The sequence below is a fragment of the Sinohyriopsis cumingii genome, chromosome 8 (genome assembly GCF_028554795.1).
Source record: "Sinohyriopsis cumingii isolate HCF-2022 chromosome 8, ASM2855479v2, whole genome shotgun sequence".
Classification (NCBI taxonomy): Eukaryota; Metazoa; Mollusca; class Bivalvia; order Unionida; family Unionidae; genus Sinohyriopsis; species Sinohyriopsis cumingii.
The window spans coordinates 15,800,054-15,825,430 of NC_142968.1; the positions used below are offsets into that span (position 1 = coordinate 15,800,054).

At 34.0% G+C, this 25,377-nt stretch overlaps 1 protein-coding gene and 1 long non-coding RNA gene across 7 annotated transcripts in view; one reads left to right on the forward strand and one right to left on the reverse strand.

Moving 5' to 3' along the window:
- The window catches only part of LOC149793032 (uncharacterized), a 38,385-nt gene extending 19,143 nt beyond the window's left edge, over positions 1 to 19,242 (reverse strand). For 5 of the 6 annotated variants that reach the window (XR_016422701.1, XR_016422698.1, XR_016422700.1 and 2 more), the window contains exons 1-4: positions 18,915 to 19,228; positions 7,338 to 8,420; positions 4,887 to 5,110; positions 1,924 to 2,027 (exon numbers count right to left, since the gene is read on the reverse strand). Coding sequence is in view for 2 of the 6 variants with exons in the window: in XM_089966922.1 (XP_089823048.1) it covers positions 1,924 to 2,027; positions 4,887 to 5,110; positions 7,338 to 8,349 (1,340 nt within the window). In the remaining 4 variants the exon portion in view is untranslated. Of the gene's footprint in view, positions 1 to 1,923; positions 2,028 to 4,886; positions 5,111 to 7,337; positions 8,421 to 18,914 lie in introns of all 6 variants that reach the window. The other variant, XM_089966923.1, reaches the window with a different exon arrangement.
- LOC149793033 (uncharacterized) lies at positions 19,236 to 24,991 on the forward strand. Its single transcript, XR_016422702.1, has 2 exons — positions 19,236 to 19,554; positions 24,455 to 24,991. It is a non-coding gene; the product is annotated as an uncharacterized LOC149793033 (long non-coding RNA).
- The last annotated feature ends 386 nt before the right edge of the window (positions 24,992 to 25,377 follow it).

The following is a 25,377-nucleotide window of genomic DNA, read 5'->3' on the forward strand; positions in this document are numbered from 1 at the left end:
AAAGACATGATACATATAGCACAAGCTTCAAAACCATTTCTGGTTTACAACTAGAAATGTGTGCTGACAATAATATGGAGAATTTAATGATATCTTGGTTCAAAGTCAAGCAAGTGGTAAAGTCTGAGAAATGTTTACAGAATTAAGTGAAATTCATCCTCTGCCAAGGTCTGATCAAAGTCTGATAATTACAAAAGTCCATACCAAACCTGCTTGAAATCTGTGATTTTTAAAAAATAAGATTTGTGATGCAGGTACACATGTTCAAGTCAATCAGAATCTTTAACATACTAAAACTTTGAGGCAAAAAAGTGTGAATCAGTTTTGTTAAAAAGCTAAAATAAATCTCTTCTACCAAACTTGGTTGAAATTTGTGAATTTGCTGAAATAAGATTTGTGATGCAAGTATGAATCTCCAAGTTAATCAGGGGCTTTAACACAGTAAAACTTTGGGGCAAAAAGGTAAAAAAATAAGTTTTGATATATAAAAAACATGCTCTTAAAACAATATCACCTTGACAGTGGTATCAACCTCACCAAAGTCAGATACTGGATGAAATCACAATAATATGTCTTTCATGATAAAACTTATTCATGATCTTGGCTATATTCAAGCATTCCAGTTAGGGCCGAAATGTACTTATAAACATAGAATCCTGATGTGTTCAAACATCTGTTGATGAAGGCATTGCTTGTCATATATATGATATATGGAAGTCGTATAAAACAAAAATGGTGCCAGGAATTAGCTAGAGTGGAGAGCCAACCCTTGGCTTCTAATAAGGAGGGGAGTCAGGAAAAATACAGGGTGGTATAAATCTTGCGAATTATACTTGCACACCTCTTTTCACTATCAGGCATCCAGCACTCTACATATATTGAAATCATACAAAACACCCTGTAACTGTATCAGCATTATTCTTGTGACAGGCTAATTATTATGCTGACAGTATCATTATTCTGTTGACAGAATCATTATTCTATTGACAAGATCATTATTCTCCTGACAATAGCATTATTCTCTATCATTATTCTAGTGACAGATCATTATTCTGTTCAGAACATCATTCTTTTGACAGTATCATTGTTCTGTTGACAGTGTCATTATTCTGCATCATTATTCTATAGACAGGATCATTATTCTGTTGACAGTATCATTATTCTGCTGACATGATCATTTTTCTATTGACAAATTCATTATTCTGCTGACAGTATCTTTATTCAGTTGATAGGATCATTATTCTGTTGACTAGATCATTATTATCTATCATTATTCTAGTGACAGATCAATATTCTGTTCAGAGGATCATTCTTTTGACAGTATCATTGTTCTGCTGACAGTGTCATTATTCTACGTCACTATTCTATTGACAGGATCACTATTCTGCTGACAGTATCATCATTCTGTTGACAGTATCATTATTCTGTATTATTATTTCGTTGACAGGATCATAAGTTAATCTGTTGATTGCAGTTGGAATATCTCACAGTTTAAAGAGGCTTGTGCACAGCTAGTTGCAACATAACATCAAACATTTTGACTGAAATTTTTTTCCTGCTCTTCGGGCTTATCATGTGCAAAGTCCTATTTGATACTGATCCTCTGATACTTCAACTGCTTCCATTTAATGAGGTGTCTTTAAGTTATCAAATGACAGGTATGGGTGCAGAGATGTACAGACAGACAGACTGATTGTCATGTATCACTATGTTCAGCTTCTGCCAAAGTTTGGGGGATAAAAATACAGTGTTTCTTCAATAATGAAACTGGTGGAACTCACCTTGTAAATGTGATAAGAAATACTGGGTGTTAACTTTAAAACTTAATCTGACCTTCTAAGAAAAAAATGTCAAAAATTTTGTAAGATTTAAAAATGGGCCTATCATAAAGCATGTGCTTCTCAAAGAAATATGGCAAATAACCTCATCATGATGTGGTCTCCCCATTCACCATCTTCCGAATTACGTTCCAGATATTCTTCCCAGGTTTCCCTATCAAGGTACATCTTTTTGTGAGTCCCATCTTCCTACAATAATCAAAATAAATGAATAAATAAAATGACAAATACTGACTTGTATGGATCTCTTGCCAAATTACCATCAATAAATGAAACACAGAATTAAAAAAACAACATACCAAGCAGATTATGTGCAAAAAAAACTAATTCAAAATAAATAATTATGTTAATTAGTAAAAGTGTAAAATGCTTTAAGAGTTGACTGAAGGAATAAAAATGGCTCTATAAAAAAAGATACAATTATCTTGGTATATGTACTGTACCTAAATACATGTAGCTTGGTATATGTACTGTACCTAAATACATGTAGCTTGGTAGATGTACTGTACCTAAATACATGTAGCTTGGTAGATGTCCTGTACCTAAATACATGTAGCTTGGTATATGTACTGTACCTAAATACATGTAGTTTGGTATATGTACTGTACCTAAATACATGTAGCTTGGTATATGTACTGTACCTAAATACATGTAGTTTGGTATATGTACTGTACCTAAATACATGTAGTTTGGTATATGTACTGTACCTAAATACATGTAGCTTGGTATATGTACTGTACCTAAATACATGTATCTTGGTATATGTACTGTACCTAAATACATGTAGTTTGGTATATGTACTGTACCTAAATACATGTAGCTTGGTATATGTACTGTACCTAAATACATGTAGTTTGGTATATGTACTGTACGTAAATACATGTAGTTTGGTATATGTACTGTACCTAAATACATGTAGCTTGGTATATGTACTGTACCTAAATACATGTAGTTTGGTATATGTACTGTACCTAAATACATGTAACTTGGTATATGTACTGTACCTAAATACATGAGCTTGATCTAGACAGTTGTCGATATTGAATCAGACAAATCTTTGATACTCAATAATCACAGGTCAAATGGACCTATACGTCTTGCTTTATTTCTTCCTTGCTTTTGTAGGCACTACTGATATTTTCATCACAAATTAGTCTCCCAAAAAATGAAAATAGATTTTGCAGTCTCATTTGTTATGAGTCAACATACCGTTCTGCATGCCTTTAAAAAGTCTTTGTAGTGTCCTATAGAAATTACAGGTACTTAAATTTCAGTTACAAAATTGTCCAAATCAAACTGAGAAAGTTTTAATTTCTTTCATGGTTTCTATTTGATAATTAAAACATGGTTACAAAATCATAGGACATTCTATATTTAACAATTAATTTTGAGTACTTATGTACACAAACTCAACAAAACATGGTGTCAGAGTAATCTTCGGAGTGGAAGTCCTTTTCACAAGATCATTGCAATGATAAGGATTAACTGTTATTTAGTCACATAGGTTTTATGCCTGTTTACATAAGTCAAACCTTTAGCTATTCTGCAGACTGGACAAGGATGATCACCAGAGATGCCCATTGCCAACCAGGGAAATTAGGGACAAAAGGGTAAAATAATCTGATTCTATTGCAAAATTTGTGACACTTACTGCAGCAAACCAAAACTCCATGTGTAATGCAGATGAATGAAAGAAATCATTTAAAACCATTACAAAACACATCTACATTCAGTTATATAACACTATTTACAATGTACAGCTCTAACAGACCAACAATTAGATCTCGGCTTTTTTTCCCTGAAATTAGTGGTAGCAGTACCAATAATGTCAGAAAGAAAAGCAAGATCTATTTGTTGGTATAACAGTTCTTTGTATTCTTTTAATTGTCCTCCAAACAGCTACTGGCTCTTTATAGCTTCACCAAAAGATCCTTTTTCAAATCATTTCTACAAGGTAAAGGTCAGATCACTGTTTATCCTAGTGTATGGCTCCATTCTCAGCTCTCTCAATTTTTTGGATGGATTTTTTGATCTTTAAAACACAAAGGACATGCTTTTTCTTTAAAATGATTTATTTAATTCACTCTGATTCCATATAGGCTTAAAATCACTGTCCGACATTTTAAAGTTAAGGCACATACAAAAGGTTTGTAAAAACACTGCCGAGTGTAATTTGTCAGTGAACACAAATGTTGCAGAAATCTACTTAAAACAAAAACACAAAAAAAACCCAAACTCACAATAGATCATGAAGAAAACACAATCAAGCAAAAAGAAGCATTCCAAATAATGGCGAGAAACTGATCAAATATGATATGAATTACCAGAAATTACTGGGAAGGAACGAAACAAACTGTTCTGATTATAATGTCATAAGATGAAAACTGGTCCTATGTTGCAAATTAACATAAAGATAGGAAAGGACCAACAACAATTTAGTGTTTTGCTGGAAATTGACAATATGTTAAAAATTACCAGAAAAGACTTGAAAGGACCAAAAATACTTATATATGGCTTCAACTTCTGCCAAAATTTCTTTCCGCTTAATTTTTTCAATTTTTTTTTTATATGGCATCATGCTTCATGAATAGGCTTGACAGATCAGGGCATTCATGCCAAATTTGGGATGATGGGCATCTCTAAACCACTATATGAAATGGGAGAGCATCCTGGTGGAAAATGAGGCATGTCATGGGGACATGTTGCTGGGAGAAACTGTGTTTAATTTATGAATTTCATGTGTGTCTGACCCAAAAGGTCGGATCTCAGAGAAACCTGTAATGTAAAACTCAAACAAAATATGAAAACTGTACATCTGATACCAAGTTTTCAATCACAAAAAAGTCCTGTGTGCAAGCAGCACACAAAAGGTCATTGCTCAAGTACAACAATGTTACAAAAACTCACAAGTCTAACTAGTTGTAAAAAACCTGCCAGATTAAACAGAAATATGAAATTGGTGACTAAACCATAAAAAAAATGTATACCAATATATATTTGTGGTATGGCTTTGACATTTCACAACAGGAACATGATTGAACTGAATACCTCAAATGGGTTTTCCCTCAGGTACTCAACGGCACCTATTCTGAGTCTGTTATTGGTCCAGCTGAAATCTCCCCGAATTCTGAGCTGGTCAACGATGGCTGCATACAGGCAATTTCCATCTGGATACACATCATGCACAAGAAGGTTTCTATATTCAATCATTCTTCGAAGATTAGCGATCATTTTTCCATAGCCTCCCAGTGTCATCCTCTCGGCTCCACAATCTGAAAATGTAAATAATATGATGTTTTTATATAGTTGGCATATAATCACATCCAACATCAAAAGGAAATAGTCCTACAATGTAAGATGTGGACATGATAATTATGATGGGGAGGAGTGTCATAAAAATCAGGGTCAACAACTTACATTCTTTGACTAAACATAGACCCATCATATGATTGATTGGCAGATCAGATCTGTTTGGATAAATCAAAGGAACACTGTAGGCGTCAGATCTGCTGGGACATTATGATGTGGTAGATACAGTGACATATTTCAAGAGTGAAACCATGTTAAGCTATCCCCACCCCCTACCAAATTCAAAGATATTCTAATTGTCACCTGGTCTCAAACTTGGAAGAAGCACGAGTTTGTAGGAGAATCAAAGAAGTCCATTAAAGCTAGATTTTAATTTCAACATATATATATATATGCAAAATGCTCTCTGATATCTGGCTCCAGACCCAAGTCCAACTGACATACTGATGTGATCTTTAATTCCCATAGCTTTCAGATTTTCACTGCAACATTGACAAATGATGTTACTTTTCAAAGCTTGTTTCTGACTGACTAATAGTTAAACCTCGATTTCAGGTTCAAGATCCGAGTTTTATGATCTCCAGCTCTGGTCTCCACATCATAAAACTTGACTTAGCTACAAAGTGTACTTGAAAAGTTTCTGAAAAATCCAAAGGTTGTATCAGTTGAAAAAGATTTCAGAATGTAACATTTGTTATTCAATATGTTGAGTCAGGTTTTATGAAAGGAAGGGTCTAGTGTCTCACCTGTGTCTGTGCACTAATGTGTCCCCACCCTCATTATATCTGACATCAACATAAAACTTTTAACATTCTTGGATTATATGATCCATCTCACTAATAGACAAGTGTTGTTGATGACTCACCATGATAATGCAGGTGAGACAAAGGTCATACTATTGCAGATAGATAGAAAGTAAAATACTTGATGTTATATGTGCATTTTGTTCAAAGCATGTATGAAACACGTGACATATTATATGCAGTTCATACAGTGCATGTATACAATACCCAGTATATGAAATACATGGCATTTTATAAGCATTTCATACAGTGCATGTATACAATACCCAGTATATGAAATACATGACATTTTATAAGCATTTCATACAGTGCATGTATACAATACCCAGTATATGAAATACTTTATGTCATATATACATTTCATACAATGAATGTATACAATACCCAGTATATGAAATACTTTATGTCATACATGCATTTCATACAATGCATGTATACAATACCCAGTATATGAAATACTTGACATTAGATACGTATATCATACAATGTTGGCCGAGTGGTCTAAAGCGCTCTCTGTTATGGATCACTGCCATCTCACCTCTGTCTGCATGGGTTCGAGTCTCGGATTCAGCCAATGTGGGTATGTGAGAAAGCTTGCCAGTAGCTTCTCATGGGTCGGTGGTTCTTTCTGGGGTTTTCCCAGGTTCTTCCTCCACCATTAATACTGGCCACCATGTATAGCCTATCGTGTGCTGAAAAATGGCGTTAAACCCTACAACAACAACAACAACAATGTTGATGTAGGGTTTAAGGCAATTTTTCAGCACAAGATTGTCCATATATGGCGGTCAATAAGGAAGAACCCAGGAAAATCCTGGTAAGAACCAATGATCCATGAGAAGCTAGTGGCAAGCTTTCTCACATACCCACATGCATGTGTACAATACCCAGTATATGAAATACATGACATTATGTAGGCATTTCATACAATGCATGTGTACAATATCCAGTATATGAAATACAAGACATTATATAGGCATTTCATACAATGCATGTGTACAATACCCAGAATATGGAATACATGACATTATGTAGGCATTTCATACAATGCATGTGCACAATACCCAGTATATGAAATACAAGACATTATATAGGCATTTCATATAATGCATGTGTACAATACCCAGTATATGAAATACATGACATTATGTAGGCATTTCATACAATGCATGTGTACAATACCCAGTATATGAAATACATGACATTATGTAGGCATTTCATGCAATGCATGTGTACAATACCCAGTGTATGAAATGTGTGATGTCATATATGCATTACATACAGCATAAGTATACAATATCCAGTATTTGAAATACTCATTCTAAATTTCTAAAACATACAGCAGTTATCAGAATCTCTGGGAACTGGTTAGCTGCACTGAACTTACCAGGGCATTTCGTGTCCATGGAACCATCCTGTTTGTCAAGCAAGTTTGTAAGCATTTCAAAGGGATTACTGTAAGTATCGCCTGTCTTTTTGAAGTAACACTCAGTACAAGGAAAGGGCTCATCTAATCCCATGGAATCTGCATTTTCCATAAGCTTTGCAAAATCCACCTCATGTTTCTCTGCATATTTTTTCAGTATAGAAATAGGACTAGATGAAGTTGGCTGAACCAGGTAGGTCTTGCCATATTTTCTACTAATGCCACGAAATCTCTTCCGTAGCATTTGTCTGTATGTGGATCCTTTGCTTTTTCTTTTCTCTTTTGCCTTCTTGGCTTCTCTTTCAGTGACCGTACCCAAGTCAAAATTCCAAGCCTGATTGCTGCTACTTTCTTTTGATTTGTATGATTTTGCTGATTTGCTCAAGTTCTTTCCAGTGATAATGTTTGGATTATCAGAGTCTGGGGTACCTTTTACACAGTCTGTCATCTTAGAGAAGGCAACATTTTTATTTCTGGAAGAGTAATTGTTGCCAGGATGAGAAGGGAAAGGTAACTCTCTATCTAAACCACCTGGAGATGAGTACTCTCCTTGAACTTTGACCACAAGATCTAAATTGGGAGGGTCCTTCAAAATCTTTTCTTTCGTCTGGTCTACACGTAGTTTACTAAAATTAGCTGTACTGCTTGAGCAGGGATGTATTTTGATAGGATGTTTTGCTGTATCCTTAACTGTTGCTTCTATGGTTTTGCACTTCCCTTCCTTTGTATAGTTTTCTGGTCCTTTTGAACTCAGTCCTGGCATTTTTCCATGGCACTGAACAAATGATTTTTCTTCTTCCTTTGCCACAACATTATCATAACTTCCATCACTACTGACTTCATCATCTGTTATGTTGAGATCATTACAGTAGATGATAGTAGATGGTTCAATTTCTTCTTCCCCTTTATTTTCATCATTATCTTCCAGAGGGATGAATTTGGATTCAGCCAAGAAGACTTCAGCATCTGACATTTTCTCAATATTGTGGTGCTCCTATGATAGAATCATCTGTCATACTATCTCGCTGACTTAAAATGTGATGACTGAAATTAAGACAAGTCAAAAATGTGATGACTGAAATTAAGACAAGTCAAAAATGTGATGACTGAAGACTGAAATTAAGAAAAGGCAAAAAATGTGGTGACTGAAAATAAGACAATTAAAAATGTGATGACTGAAATTAAGACAAGTCAAAAATGTGATGACTGAAATTAAGACAAGTCAAAAATGTGATGACTGAAATTAAGACAAGTCAAAAATGTGATGACTGAAATTAAGACAAGTTATTTCTTCAGAAAGACTAAATGACATACAGCAAAGGTTTATGATTCGTACCAAAACCATGTTACCTTATTAATAACATGAACAATAAAAACAGTAACAACAAGTCAAAGAAAACAAGTCAATGATAGGAAAACAATCAATAACATTAGGCTATAATAGATTTTTGATTTTAAATCTATACAATCAGTAGAATCTCAAACTACAATTAGTCTGAATATCAAATTAGTTTAACGACCCAACCAGGGCTGTCACGCTTGTATTGCAAACAGTATCATTTTGTATTTGTCAGGTAAACTTGCACAAAATCAATATTCATTTTAAATGAAAAAAGTACAAGGCAGATAACATTAAGGAAATGAAATTTAAATACTAGTAAAATCGAAATTGCAAACAAAATTAAGCGATCTGAAGACTGAAATACTTCAGAGGATGAAAACAGCAGAAAAGAGATGGTAGTAGTAGTAGCAGTACTGACATACTGCAGGATCATCTAATGCACAAACACATATACCTGAAACTAAAATTGGCACAGAAAAGATCCACTTTCAAGTCCACAGTTTTTGAAACTCACATACTTTCTTCATTGTTGAAAATAAAATGGCAAAGCGCACGAGAAACTAGCCATGATGTGAGTACATTACCTAAGATCTCTGGGCATAGCAGAAGGGGAAAACTCATCAGTTTCTTATGGCCCTCATCTTTGTTAAATCGCCGATCAAAGCAATTTTCTGTCAAGGGGATAATGTATTACCAGTTGGTACATTTATTATACAATACACTGTATATTACCAGCTGGTACATTTATTATACAATACACTGTATATTACCAGCTGGTACATTTATTATACAATACACTGTATATTACCAGCTGGTACATTTATTATACAATACACTGTATATTACCAGCTGGTACATTTATTATACAATACACTGTATATTACCAGTTGGTACATGTGTATTATATGATATACTGTGTTTTATCAGTCAATACATGTGATTTTATATGATATATTGTGTATTACCAGTCAGTACATATGATTTTATGATATACTGTGTATTACTAGTCAGTACATGTGTAACATTTTATACTGTTGGTACATGTATTATTTGGTATACTGTGTATTACCAGTCAGTGCATGTACACTAACCCATATTGTGTATTATGAGTCGGTACATGTGTTATATGATATGCTGTGCATTACAAGTCAGTAATGTGTTATTCAATATTCTGTGGGGGCCCTGAGTGGCTAAGTGGTCTAAAGTGCTCATCGTTACAGATCACTTCCTTCTCACCTCTGTCTGTGTGGGTTCGAGTCTCAGATTCAGCCAATGTAGGTATGTGAGAAAGCTTGCCAGTAGCTTCTCATGAGTTGGTGGTTCTTTCCAGGGTTTTCCCTGGTTCTTCCTCCACCATTTATACTGGCTGCCAGGTATAGCCTATTTTGTACTGAAAAATAGCATTAAACCCTACAACAACAACAACAATATACTGTGCATTACCAGTTGGTACATGTGTTATACAATATACCATGACAGTATTTAGCAACATGCTAAAATGTTTATCTCATGGAAAAGGGATAATTGACAAATAATAATAATAATAATAATAATAATGACTTTATGTAAAGAGGGCACACAATTAGCTTAAGAACTAATCCACCTTTATGTCCTGAGCCTCAGATAAAGGAACATATATACACATATACATAGCAGCATGCACGATGTTGTTGTTGTTGTACGGTTTAACATCATTTTTTGCAAAAGATAGGCTATACTTGGTGGCCAGTATAACTGGTGAAGGAAGAACATGGGAAAACCCTGGGAAGAACCACCAACCCATGAGAAGCTACTGGCAAGCTTTCTCACATAGCTATATTTTCAGAGTCCAAGACTGTAACCCACACTGACAGAGGTGCTATACTGACCAAGACCAAGACTGTAACCCACACTGATAGAGGTGCTATACTGACCAAGTCCAAGACTGTAACCCACACTGATAGAGGTGCTATACTGACCAAGTCCAAGACTGTAACCCACACTGATAGAGGTGCTATATTTTCCGAGTCCAAGACTGTAACCCACACTGATAGAGGTGCTATACTGACCAAGTCCAAGACTGTAACCCACACTGATAGAGGTGCTATATTGGTCGAGTCAGAGACTGGAACCTACACTGATAGAGGTGCTATATTGGCCGAGTCCAAGAATGTAACGCACATTGAAAGAGGTGAGATGGAAGTTATCCATAACCGTGAGTGCTTTAGTTCTCAATCAGGACCGTCTAGAATGTACAACATAATATGCACTTTATTCCCTTTCTTTCCTCTACACGGACACACATTTGCATATAATAAGCCACATAAATGATTTCAAGGTTTCCTGAAAGTATGCATTTTAAAATCACTTTAAAATAGCTCAAGAGTTATTTTAAAACATCACTTTTAAGCTATTGCTATTTAAAGCTATCCAGCAAACTATGTGATCATTCCTTTGTTATAAATGCTGCAAACATGTGACTGGGTTATGTTCTAAATTTAACTGCTAACTTGTGACTGGGTTATGCTCTAAGTTTAACTGGTAACTTGTGACTGGGTTATGCTCTAAGTTTAACTGCTAACTTGTGACTGGGTTATGCTCTAAGTTTAACTGCTAACTTGTGACTGGGTTATGTTCTAAATTTAACTGCTAACTTGTGACTGGGTTATGTTCTAAATTTAACTGCTAACTTGTGACTGGGTTATGTTCTAAATTTAACTGCTAACTTGTGACTGGGTTATGCTCTAAGTTTAACTGGTAATGCATATAACTAAATGAACTATTAATTTGCCCAGTCTATAAACATCAAGAATACCATGAATGCCACAGTATATGTCTGCCACACATTTAATAGCTCTCTATGTAAACAATTGAAATTTGTGTACATAAATCATTTGCCTTCTTCAGTCTGTGACCATGAACTTTGCCATTCTGAACTTGAAATTAAGACATTTCTTCCTTACCCTAAGGAAAACTGTCAACCTGTCCACAAAGTTTGAGCCAGACTTGCAATATATAACTAATATTATTGTTTGGAAACTATTTTCTTCTTTCAGTCAGTGACCTTGACCTGTGATCATCTAGCCCCAAAGTCAATATATTTCTTCCTTACTCCAAGTACAAGCCATTAATGTTTTGTTGAGGTATGTTGTATAGACCTCATGCTACTGTACAGAAAACATTTCTTTTATTTTTTCAGTCACAGTGACCCTGATGTATGTCCTTTTGACTGTAAGGGTTCTTCATACCAAGTGCAAGACATTCACAAAGTTAGGTAACCACAAGTTACTGTGCAGAAACCATTTTTTTCTATCAGTTAACATAACTTTAACGAGAGCTATGAACAGGTACCAGTCTGTTGATAAATAACTCGTGTAATATAATGATCCATCTGGTAGCCGTTTACTGTATACAAATTAAACCCCTTGTCTTGTAAAGGAGGCACTCACTTTGTTTTCAAGTTAACAGTCCTTTAAGCCTCAAATTTAATACATGTATTTGTTTGTTGCCAAGTCGATTTCTGCTTCTTTCATTAATGTTCAACCTTAATCTCTTAGTTAGTTTCCCATGTGACAACCCTTTGATTGAGCCATGAGTGGTACTTGCTCAGTGGCAAGTAAATGAGGCTGGTTATTTGATCTTGCTGCACATTTGACAGTGAATAGTTGCAACCGTTTATAGATTTCTTAAACTATACGATTAAAGTGCTACTTAACGTACACAGCCCAAGCTCAGTCTCAACATAAGCACTCACATATGATGGTGAGGTCAGATGATATTTATGATGACTAGACCAGGATGATTTATGAGATGATGATGGAGGATTTAAGAACTTTGTCAGACAATGAAGATGAATTCTTGAATTTTGACCTTTTGAGCCCAAATCTGACTCAATTATTGTGCAAAAATCATTCTTCTTCTTTCAGTTACAGAGACCTCGACCTTTAAAAGCCATCCTAAAAGTTCTGAACTGTGGATGGTGGACAACTATACTTAACTGTGCCAAAATTCAACTGGTAAACAAATGGATGAATGAATGGTTATCATAATACTAGAGTTGCTTGGTATTACCAGTATACCATGGTATCTTTTCCAGTGGTATGTACCATGGTACATTTTTACTGTACCAGTCCATAGGTCGTTTCTATTAACAAGGAATGAACAGAAATCAGTGAGTAATCTTGTTGTTACTATAACGATATTAACAGCTTGTTTTCATTATCCATGACAAAACAGTTTTAAAAAATTCTGTTTTACAAAATGGTTCTATTTGTCATAAACAATTCATAAATACTGCAAATATAATTATATTTATCATCCTTGTTTGACACGTGTCACATATATCAACTCTGGTCAAATGGAATGTTGACATATTTGATTCAGTCTAACTTTGGGAAAAAATTCTGATTTAAACACAAAAAAACAACCCACGTCATGTTTTAGTTATCTGTATGTGAATGTGCTAAGTTCATGCATTGGAAGACCACAAAACTGTCCTTTGATTTTCTGATGTGCTCTTGTTTTCCATCTAATTTGACATACTTTCTCAAGTCCACTAAATATTTTCCTGTTTGTTGAGTGTGCTTTGTTAACTGTCCTTCTCCGATAAATATATTGCCTGGGTACTTAACGTTACCCTGACAATTATAACTAAATTGTTGCTAGGTAACTGTCAGATTTTGTATCAGTAATTTTATCAACAGCCTCTCTAACGTTAACATGTCATCACAGTAAGAGCTACACGGTAAATTTAATCATCCCACTTTAGTTACGGCCTTTAGATTGCAACCTATACAACAATTCATATACAAATTCATCTACTATAAGGTATTAGAATTTTTATTTTCTGAGGGGGGAGAGGCCTGTGATTTTCTTTAGAACTAGCTATTTTTGTTTCGTTTATGTCAAGATAATTAATATATTTTACAAATAATATCGATATAATATGGTGTCATTTTGCTAATGTAGCAAGAATTCTTCCAGTTACTGACATACTGAAATTAAACAAAACAACGAAATGCAGGTCCCCAGTATCAGTACAGAATGCCACGGTACGTACCACAGTATGTTCAGAAATACCACAGAACAAAATTGTTACCCTGCTCAACAAAATTTCCTCTGTTTTATGACAAGTGTATAATAAAAAGTTTGAAAAAAACAAAAATGGTTTGTATTTATTAAGCTATCAAGAATATCAAACAATGAAACCATTGTTATGTATATTTAATTTAATTATTTTTCTGTTGGTTTTAAAATTTTTTTATTCCATTACATGTTATAATTGTAATGTAACATTATTTGCTGGACTTGATCTTGTCCAAAATTGAGTTCAGTTCTGTTTGACCTGATTGACTGTTTTTTTATTGTTTTTAATTTAAGTGAATAACTAATAAAAGCTTCATTATTCTATGGGTATGAGCTAATTAAATGAATTATTATTCAGGTAAAAATGTTGATTTGGGTCAGGATTTTGGAGGCTCCAAAGTGAATTGTATAGGCTATTATGTTTTAAATAAACAAGGCTCATTAAATCATGCTAGAAGGTTATTTTCCAATAGGTAATGGTTGTTTTTAGAAAATGATAATTTGTGACATGAGGTCAAACAGAGAACTATATTATCTTGACACTAAGAATTTTACCAGTTGTGCTTTAACATATAGCACTATAAGTTGTATTATGTTGTAACCAGTTTTGGGTGAATTTTATTTTCTTCAAATTATTGAATTCAAGAGATTATTTTTTCTGGAATTACAAAAGTGCTCTGGTAAAATTCTTGGATAAAGACATTCATTGGAATTTATACTGTATTCAAAAAGCCTGGAATAATATTTCTGTGATTCACCAAGAGACTGCTGACACATCAGCACTTCACTGACTATAATAGACGTCATTGCCTTCAAATTTTGATGTCACTGGGACTTGAACTCAATTTCATTCAGGACTTTTCATTACTAGGACTTACATTTTTAATTCTCAGATCATTTTTGTATTTAATTTGTAATACCATAAGTTCTTTTTGCTCTTTTTTCACTTTGTATTTCTGGGAAATAAATTAGTTGTTAAATTTTACAAAGCCTGTTGTCTTCAATCTTTTCTGTTACTTATTTTATGAACAAAGACTCGTAACACCATAACAAATATATGGCATAAATGATAATTTGTTACAGGGGTCACTCTAACAGGCGAAGTGGGTGACTAAGTCGCATAACCCTTTCCCAGAGTTAGTTAGCAACATTCACTGCCCAATTTCTGCAAGTTATCCTTCGATAATAAAAACATGTAAACTTGTGTTTTGAAACTTAAACTTAATGCAAATAGCAATTTGTGTTTTAATAATAGAGTCGGTAATGTGATTAATATTTTAACTGCTGTGTGTACATTATTTACTTCATAAAAATCAGTTTAGAACCGTAAGTGAACCTGGCATAATGGCAGACATCGCTGAGTCTGGGAAGTACCACTTTAATAGATTGTCTGTTTTCGGAAACCATTGGGCAAATATATTCAGGAAATTATATAATTCATTGAAAGCAGAGCTGAAATATTACGTTATTGAAAATTTATCTTTAAATGCAATTATGTAGGTCAGAAACATACCGTACAATGCTGTGTCATGGAATCTGAGGTCAAGGGTGTATTTTGAGTTCACTCATTCTTTTTGTGAAGTAAATAAAACAACAACAAAAACAACAGCAAAGCAAATACTATTTGACCAATGCCTAATATTACACCAAGTAAGTAGACAAATAATAAAACCTAATACATGTATTTGCAATTCTATTAATGGACCATTGTAATGAAGCTAAAAAGTGAGTAAGAAAACGCCTCTTCTAACATTAGATGCACTTTCGTGTCGGCTGTGTCGATTTGGCTTAGTACATTCATATACTGACTTTATTCTTTAATCAAATAAGAGAATGAAAACAACACACACACACACACACACACACACACACACACACGCACACATATATATATTGCATTTTGCTTTGCTCCCACTTCTCCCTGTTCAACTCTCACTTCTCACTTCTCCCCATTCTGTCTAAAAGAAGAAGTCACTTCTCCCAAAATTTCAAGTCTATCTTGAATCCCGGCATTAGAACAAGTTCTGTTTGATACAGCAGAATCTTTATATCACAACTGACACATTAAGATCAACATTTTCTTCTATGCATCCTTGAATTTATGTGTGCATTATTAAGATGTTTTCTTTCCGATTTCTTACAACCATGTTAATGTATGCAGTACAAGTCACTATGATGCTGATCAACCACGTTAATGTATACAGTACAAGTTACTATGATGCTGACACTATATATGAAATACTTAAAATTTGAAAATCAAAGTTGATGTAAGCCATGGTACACAATCAACAGAAATGTCAGAATGATCAAACAGGAAATAATCCCCTTACACAGGAGAAAAGTGACCAATTAATACAGAATTATTTGAAATTATTAATTATAAAAGTATTTTTGCAAATAGTATAGCATCATCAAAACAAACACATGGTACTTACTCCAATCAAATCTCTTTGATTTCTGTCCACCATTTTTAAGTCATCACAGTCCATTTGTTTTAGAAAAAGGTATTAAACTGTATTTATCTTAATCCTTGTGCTAACAATTTTACTTTCATCAACCTGGAAATATTACACTGCTTTACTCTCTAGAAAGCAAAGCAGCATAATATTTCCAGGTAAATGAAGGTAAGACTGTTAGATTCTTTTTGCATTTTCATGTCAATTATCCTTCAGAAGACAAAATAATGGCAGTTTTCTTTCAGCAATGAAAAGTTATCAAGAAGCAGTTGGATTTACATATCAACTGTTCACAAAATCTCCCTCTGACACTGTGTGTAATTCTGTTTAGAAGATCCTTAACTATAGATAATGACTCCACTCCATGAACTGCCTTCAAAAAGGTCGTAAATAATCTATCGTTGTTCAAACAACATCGTACAAATGATGCTGCTGATGAGTATTATCACTTTTAGTAGTTGAAAATTATTGGCAATGATCACGATACGTAATGCAGCATTAAACAAAAATAAAAACCTCAATGCCATGTATGAAAAACAGTTAAGAGAAATACTCGTGATCCAGGTGAAGAAGGTAAGCAGACAGTATAAATAAAGAAGGCTGTGATTAATTAATAATTATATATGTGATACAAGTTATATTGCAGCCTACAATATAGGATGGTGTACTTAATGGGTAATGCCATACTCAGACATTAAAGCAATTTCTGTATCCATACTCATACTCATATTTAACTACTGAGTTAGTCAGAATTTCCTCTGACCTTTGCCACCCCATTTTTTATATTTGGACATTAATGTTGGGGTATAGAGTCAAAGTCCACTGCCTATCAAAACGTTGGCATTCGCCGACACCATTTGGTGTCGGCATAAGGTAACTGTTTAGTAGCCGGCCTAGCAAATTTGAATGACCTTTCATCGAGATATACCTGCATGAAATCGATAGGAATATGATTTATTTTCTCAGAAATTGTTACCATAGTATTTGTTAGATCTTTAATCTGCTGACTGACAAGACGAAAGTACATCGTTTCTGAAATTTGACCTGGATCTCGCCATTTGCCATTTGCATTCCAAGTCACATGACTATACAAATCTCGCAATCTACATGCCAATGACATCAGCGGTAATATAGTCACATGACATCAACAATAACCCATTCCTAGTGTTGCTATAGAAAAACAAATCGAACATATGAATGAAAGTCACATAATCTTTATAGAAAAATGAAAGAACACAAACTTCTCAAAATATTTATTCTGAAAACAATTACTGGAAATCTGTAATTGTTGAAGCAACTTGAAGTAAAACCAGATTCACCAAGCAGAGAGCACATTTTAATGCGGTAGTTACGTGATACCAACAAAAACATTGCTGATAAATGCACAGTACTTGTTGAAAATGGTTACCTCCACCCTGCTGCGATACCTCCACCCTGCTGCGATATGGTCATTGTTCTCAGAATATACATGTTGAGAATTAGGTGTGCATTATATTTATTTACAAACATTAAGTGACTCCTATATAATATTTCCAAATTCTATGTACAACAACTTTGGAAATTTCTCATATTCCTATCGATTTCATGCAGGTATATCTTTATGAAAGGTCGTTCAAGTTTGCTAGGCCGTCTAGTAAGTGGCTACCCTATGCCTAGTCCTACATGTAAGACCTGATGCTGATATTTATGTTTTGGGCATCAGGGTCTTACTGCCTAACTAACAGCGCTGTGTAGTGTGTTTTGATGTCGAATAACATCGTAATGAAAGTCAAATTTTCAGGAATATCTCACACAACTGACAACTAAAATAATGTCACTTTTCTACAAAGTAAGGTAATAATGTTTTGGCCAGACTTTACTTACGCTGATGTCCTTTCTCTAATAAATTCAAATTCTCACAAAAGAAATGGACCTGTTTTCAAGTTTCGTTGGCCTACATTTCAGTTGACTGGAAAGCAATAAAAGCTGGGAATGCCGAAATCGGGTAAAGTGGAAACATTATTCTTTAACGAAACGAATAAAAATATAATATGCCTATTGGAACTGTAAAGCAACGTTTCGTTTCGTTCAAGAAACATATCCACCACATGAACCTACTTAAACATACTTCAGTATACCTCGACTACCGTCGCATTGCAACAAATTCAAATGTATGTCAATGGAACATGAAAAAGCGTCCATTTGCTAGTGTCATATTGTCATTCCACCAGAATCAAGACAGCACAGTAAGTATATTAATTACACATAAATTTGGGGAAGAGTGTCGATATATGCTGCCAGATGTGTGAGATATTCCTGCAGTACTGACTACTCATTCCAATGTCAACAACATCGGAACACACTAAACAAGGCCATTATTTGGATAGTAAAACATTGCACATAAACAAAATCAACATGTGCTATGTCTTACATGTAGGACTATCCTATGCCGACACCAAGGTGTCGGCAAATTCCAACTTTTCGACAGGGAGTGGACTATGACCCTACACCCCAACATCAATGTCCAAATAATAAAAATGGGGTGGCAAGGCTCAGAGGAAACTCGGACTACTACTGAATCTAGTCCAAGAAGTGCATCCCATAATAGAAAATTAAGAAAAAAAGACAGCGGACTATTGTTTTTCAAAAATAACATCTTTGGCGAGCGTTTATGCTTTAAATCATACAATTTGTTACCGCAAGTACTTCTGCTAATGTCTGTGCCTTTCTTGTTACTTCAGTCTTTTAAAGGATGAGTATAACTTTAGATGATGTTTCTCCTGGAATTTCCAAGTCGCCAATGCAAAGTGAAAGTTGACGTTTAACTAAGCTACCGTGATGTGAATAATTTCCAAATTATATGGGAAATCGTACAATATAATGAACATACAAAACGAATGAAAATCGTGATTGGGTAATATACGTTTTGAACAAACCAAACGACAAAAATCTTTCCGAAGCTATATGAGCTGTCAATTCTGGAGTTTCCAACTGACAATCGGAATATCTCAGATAACATAGGAAGTACTCGATGGCAGCAGGGTAAATCACAGTCTCAGGCAACTACTTCAAGTACTGGTATTCCGAACTTGGAGTAGCTATCATGTTGTAGCCAATCAAAAATCGCTTTACATTTGGTGGGTGTTCCTACTCGTCCGGATACGCCAATGACACCAAATGTGAAATTGTGTTTATCTTGTCTGTAAAATTGTTTGCAGATTGTAAAAAAGCTATACACTCTGCACCGAGGCTGTTTAATAAGCTACCTTGCTATCTGGCGATTTCCTACCCAATTTGAGATATTATCCCTACGCCGACCAGATCGGAAGTCCTGTTGGTATGTTATTGTTAAGAAATTAGTCCCGAACACGTTTAATTTCATGACTTAGTGAAGGCAATCTTATAAATTTATTGGAAGTAATTTTAAATTAAGCAAAATTCTTTCAGAAAAAGGTGTCTTGATGGTGTCTTTGTAAAGTATAAAATCGCCGATGCTTCCGTTGACAAATCTTTTTCCCCACGTGCATTGTTTTACATATTGTACTGCTCTTCAATTTCGGAGTTAAGTAAATCTTGCTTGAGGTCCGTAAATCCCAGAATGCCTTAATAGCAGTGATTGGTTTCAAGGTGGCGGGGGAGGGGGTCTCTTTCTTAAATTTCTTAACTTAAGGCTATGGTGTGGCTTTTTCAGCTATTATTGTTTGCTAATTAAAGTTATATATATATTTGTGAAATAATTGTTTAGGGCTTGTGTTCTTCATGAAATTGATGTCAGGCATGTACACCTTCCATAGTTACTATGCAGCATGTTGATAGTGAAATACCAATAGTCGGCTAGGAAAAAGAGCTAGCCTTCCATAGCAGTAAACACATGGGTTTGGGGCAAGTAGACTATCTCAAAAACGGCTTGGATGACAATTATTTTCAGTTGCATCAGTCTGTTTAGTACACACTGTTTTGCAGAATTGTCATCTAGGAAAAGAGCTTGTGTTTGCACTGTGAGCATCACATGGTGTCAAAAATGAAAATTGCTTGTCCGAGTTTCCTCTGACCCATGTCACCCCATTTTTTATATTTGGACATTTATGTTGGGGTGTAGGATCAGAGTCCATTTTTTGAGAGACTGACGTATGTAAGGTGAAGTTGTTTGCATTTGAAACATGCACAGTGGAGAGAACGTTGGCATACCTCTATGCCACTTTGATGAAATTTCTTTAGATATTGTACTTATGGAAATTGTACATAATCTAAGCACACTGCTAAATAAAATGACTGCTTCATTGTGCTAAAAATATCAGCCTGAATTAGTCTAAAGTACACTATCTTTAGCTCCCATTAAAATAAGGAAAATTAACTTTGCCCAACTAGACAATACCAGCTTCTGAAAGTGCAATGGATGAATTAGCACATATATAAATTGTAATAAAAAAGAAGTTATCAGCTCTTTCTTTTACAATTTATGTCTGAAGTCCTTGACAGGACATAGAACACAATTAATTGTAGTATATATCCTTTATTTTTGCTTCTCAGTGCTGAACTTTACACTGTGTGACAATCAAATACAAATCATATATTAATCTAAAATACCTTCAAAGATGACTTCACAGTGAAGTTCTTGTCATAGGTTCACCGGCAAATATTTTTGAGAGGCTGGACTGTAAACAAACCAGTGTGCAATGGAACACAGATTTCACTTCCAGATCATCACCAAGACCTTATTACTCACTGTACACTCTTGCCGAAACACAAACGGACAACCACATCATAAGTTCATATTCTAAAGAATAAACAATTGCCTTTAAATCCATACCAAGAATGCCTAAATCTAACTCTTGTATCAACACCAAAAGGAGACAGAAAAATATGCTCTAAAAAATAGACTGGGACTATGGGAAATGAACTGGAACTATTAATTGTGGTGTGATTCCATACGAAGCAAGGAATCAGACTAATTTTTAGATGTTTAAAGAAAACTAATTTCCTAGGTTTGCCTCACTGGTTATAATGGCTACTTAAAAGGACATTGTATATCATAAGTATAGTTAAAAGAACCTTTATTATGATGTATGATTCATGTGTGTAATATGGGTAATATAGTATACAGCTTAGCCTTACTTTAAATGTGCATCTATCAAAAAACTGCTAATTCCACTTGGTTATTGTCACTTCCTGAACTTGGAAGTAAATTGTAACATAAAAAAGCCCATAAGTGTTGTTATAGTTTTTATTTTTGGTAATTCATTCACTTTCAGAAGTTTCTACTGTCTAGTAGAGTTAAATTAATTTTCCTTGCTAAAGATAGCACAACTTTAGACTAATTCAGGATGTATGGTAGTAAAATGACAAATAATGTATTTTTCATACATGTAGGACGTAACTAAAGTGCTTTAGATTTTAAAAATGTTTTAAATTAAAACGATATCAGCATAAAAAGAACCAACTCATATGAAATTTTCAAGCAATCTCTCTTCTTTTTTTGTTCTTCCATGTAAAAATATAACTCTAACTTGCATAGTCATACATATGAATATGTTCGATAAATGATGTTTATACATTGTAAAAGTAATTGTTTAAATGAAAATAATTTAATTCAAAATGGCCTTTAACTGCATAGGGTTTCCATATGTAAAGATAGCATTCCTCCAACAATTCAGATATTGAAGGAAAGCAATAGAACTATACATTTTGAAAATTTTAATTTGGCAAGTGTGGGGCACCAGTTAAGAAAGTTAAATATAAAAACAAATGATAATGATTTGACACAAATAGTCAAAAGCTGCTATCAACACTGTTATTCTTGCACAATTAGCAGCTGGTGCCTAAAAATCACAATAGCAAATCTGTACATTACAATTATTACTCCATACACTGTCATCTTTTTTGTTATGATATTTGGAGCACTGCTTGCATTTGCTCCATTTCTTGCCTAGTCTAGCCAGTCAGTGTAAAGGATGTACAGTCTGTGCAGTGGGAACAACTTTAGTTTTAATTGCATATGGAAAAGTGAGGATTATCAAGATGCTAAAGTCAAAGTGCAGCGCGGGCAAAGAGTCGCGATGAAGTGGAAACAAATAATTCCACCATTACTAGCTGGTACTTCTAGCCAGATATATCGACCTAAGCTGTAGTCAACCCCACCTGTATGGTGCATCTATCCATCATTTTCTCTATAAAATGCTGTCTCCTCTCCAATTGCTGCAGTAATATGGTGGACAGAAAGTGTATCTGTAAAAAATGGCACATATATAATGAATCTCTTGTATTTCCACCTGCAAAAATTCCATATATGAAATGTTGAGTAGCATCGACTCCTAGGAGACATTTCTACCTACCCAGTACAATCTTTTTATTGAGAGTTCAAAATCTATACTGCTTACCAAATATGCATTTGTAATTCTTGATGAATTTGTGATTCTAAACTGTGTGTCATTACATTTGTAAGTGACTCATTTAAAAAACATAGCTGCTTTAATATATATATATATATATTGTTTAGTTTCTTTTTTATGTATATTTGATTTAATTTATATTTGATTTAATTTAATTGTTTGTTTGTTAGTTTTAAACTTTTTTAAAATCCATTGCATCCTATAGTAATGTAATTTTGTTTACTGGAATGTGACATTTTCCAGAAATTAGTTTGACCTGACCGTTTTTTCGTAAACACCTAATATTAGAACTTTGTATCTTAATGCTGACCTAGTTCCTGGCCTTGACTGAGAATCAGTACACAACTTCTTTTTTTAAATTTTTTTTATTGTGGGATTCATATAGTGAGATTGAGGCTGTATTGGGAGTATGTGATGTTAAGCATTTAAAGCTTCGATCTTGTTCTAGAAAGTGATCATGTCACCCTCATACGAGAATCTGTTTTGCATCTTAAGTTAGTGTATAACCTTTTTCTATAGAGAATTTAGTCAGTTGGGCTTTTAGACTCTTCGACATCAAAGTGTAAATTCTGTTGTGACCAGTTTGAGTTGAAATTCTATTTTATGGGATTATTAATTCTTTTCCAGGGAATATTTAAGTGCTCATACAGAATTCTCGGACAAAGACATTTATTGAAATTTCATTCGGGATTCAAAACTGGAATATTATTTGCTGTGGTTCAACAAACAACTGTAGACACATCAGTACTATACTGCTTACAGTATACATGATCACCTTCCATTTTGGATTTTCGTTGGGACTCGAACTCAGATTCATTAGAACATTTTATTAGTAGGGCTTCTAATTTTTATTTCTTGGATTATTCTTGGATTATTTTTGGATTTGATTCTTAAAACTTAGTTCTTTTCTTTATTTTTACCTTGTTTTTCTAGGGAAATAACGTATTTGTTAAATTTTACAAAGCTTGTTGTCTACACTTTTTCTTTGTTACTGTTTATGAGAGCCTAAACACGTAACACTTTAAATAATTGATTTGTATGTTTTTAGCATAATTAGCTTGGATTGGATATTTTTGTTCTATGAAATATGAAAATAAAAGACCAAACATCTATATTGTATACGTTACAAAATCCAACTGAAATAAAGTGTTAACACCTCAGTCCTGGTATAATATTTTTTCAAGAGGAGTTAAATCACCAGTGTCATATATAAATATTTTCTTGTTTTCAAATCAGTTGAAACTTTTTGGATACTTACATGTGGCTGATCAGCATGGTACATCTACACTACTTTTGTTTACAAATTTTCGCAAGACTGTAAATGGCTCACAACCTATATTTCATCACATCTGTTACATATCATTATGTTGGGGTTTATTGATACATGTTACAAAATTTATCTGAAATTAAAATTGTTCTACATTTTGCCTTTGACCATTCCCAGTGGTGGAAAACCCATCATGCTCATAGTTACTACATGTACAAGAGATATGTACTAGAGATTTATTGAGTTTGTTGAAAAAAAACATCTTGATGTTTAGGCAGAGATAAAGAGATAAAACTTTGGATCAGAAGGAGGAGGGTTTCACTGTGGCCCCAGCACTTAATTATGAACATAATAAATATAACACTTTTTATGTTACAATCTATGTTACAGTCTGTTCAGATTTGTAATATTACATGATCATTTCATCTTTTAGTATATACTGTATTATATGTAAATTCATTGGTGTGGGATTCAAAGGAATGAAGCCCTCTAACTTCATTGTGAATTATATCCACACATGTTCTAAAGGAAAAATCCTGTTGAAAGAAATAATGACCCTTATATTATACAATGTGTTTTAGACAGAACACAATCAGAAAAGAGTTCAGCTTCATCATCGTTGTTTGAGTCAGAAGTTACAGATAGCAGATGGGGAAGGTCTTGGAGAGGGAGAGGTGTGACAACAAGAGGTTGTAGAAAGCCATTGGAGGAAAAAGGAGGTGCTGGTCCTAGAATCTGATAAAGCACTTAACATTGTTCAGAAAAGCAAAGCTTAAATACGAGTGCAAATATTTATTTTCACTTGAATATTCGAGATACTGTATAGAAATATGGAATGACAAAAGAAAGTAAAAAGAACCTTGTTATACTTGATACATGTTTATACTGGATACATGGTTTGCTGCACATTGCTCTGTATTAAGAAACATTCTGTGAAATTTTGTTACTGATACAAGTATAATACATTAAAAGTTCCAAGTACATTGAAATATTATGAATGTTCTGTACAGTATGACATCAGGTGAAATACATTTTTGTTTATAGTCATGTATTTATTCTACACTTTTGTTTTTGGTACAGATACATGTGTCCAATAAACTGAGATATAAATAACATTATGATTCTTACAAAAGTATTAAATTTTTCCAGTGTAGAATTTGTTATTTCTCTGTAAATGTCAAATGTTTTTGAAGTGATAATAAATGTCACAGTTTAAAGTCTGAAGACAGAGAATTATTCCAGCTGGAAAACATTTTTTTTTGCTTAGTCCATTTGAGCTCCTTTAGTTATTATCCCAAACAAAACACAAAGTTTTAGTTATCAACAAACTTTATAAAAAAAATTGTCAGATTGCTTCTATTTGTAGAGCACAAAACAATTGGATCCCATTGAGGTGTCCCAATTGTCAAATAGTGACATTTGTTACAAGTCTGTGCTCTTAAAATAAGTAACAAAAGAGTGAATACAACAAGCTTTGTAAAATTTAACAAATAATTTATTTTTT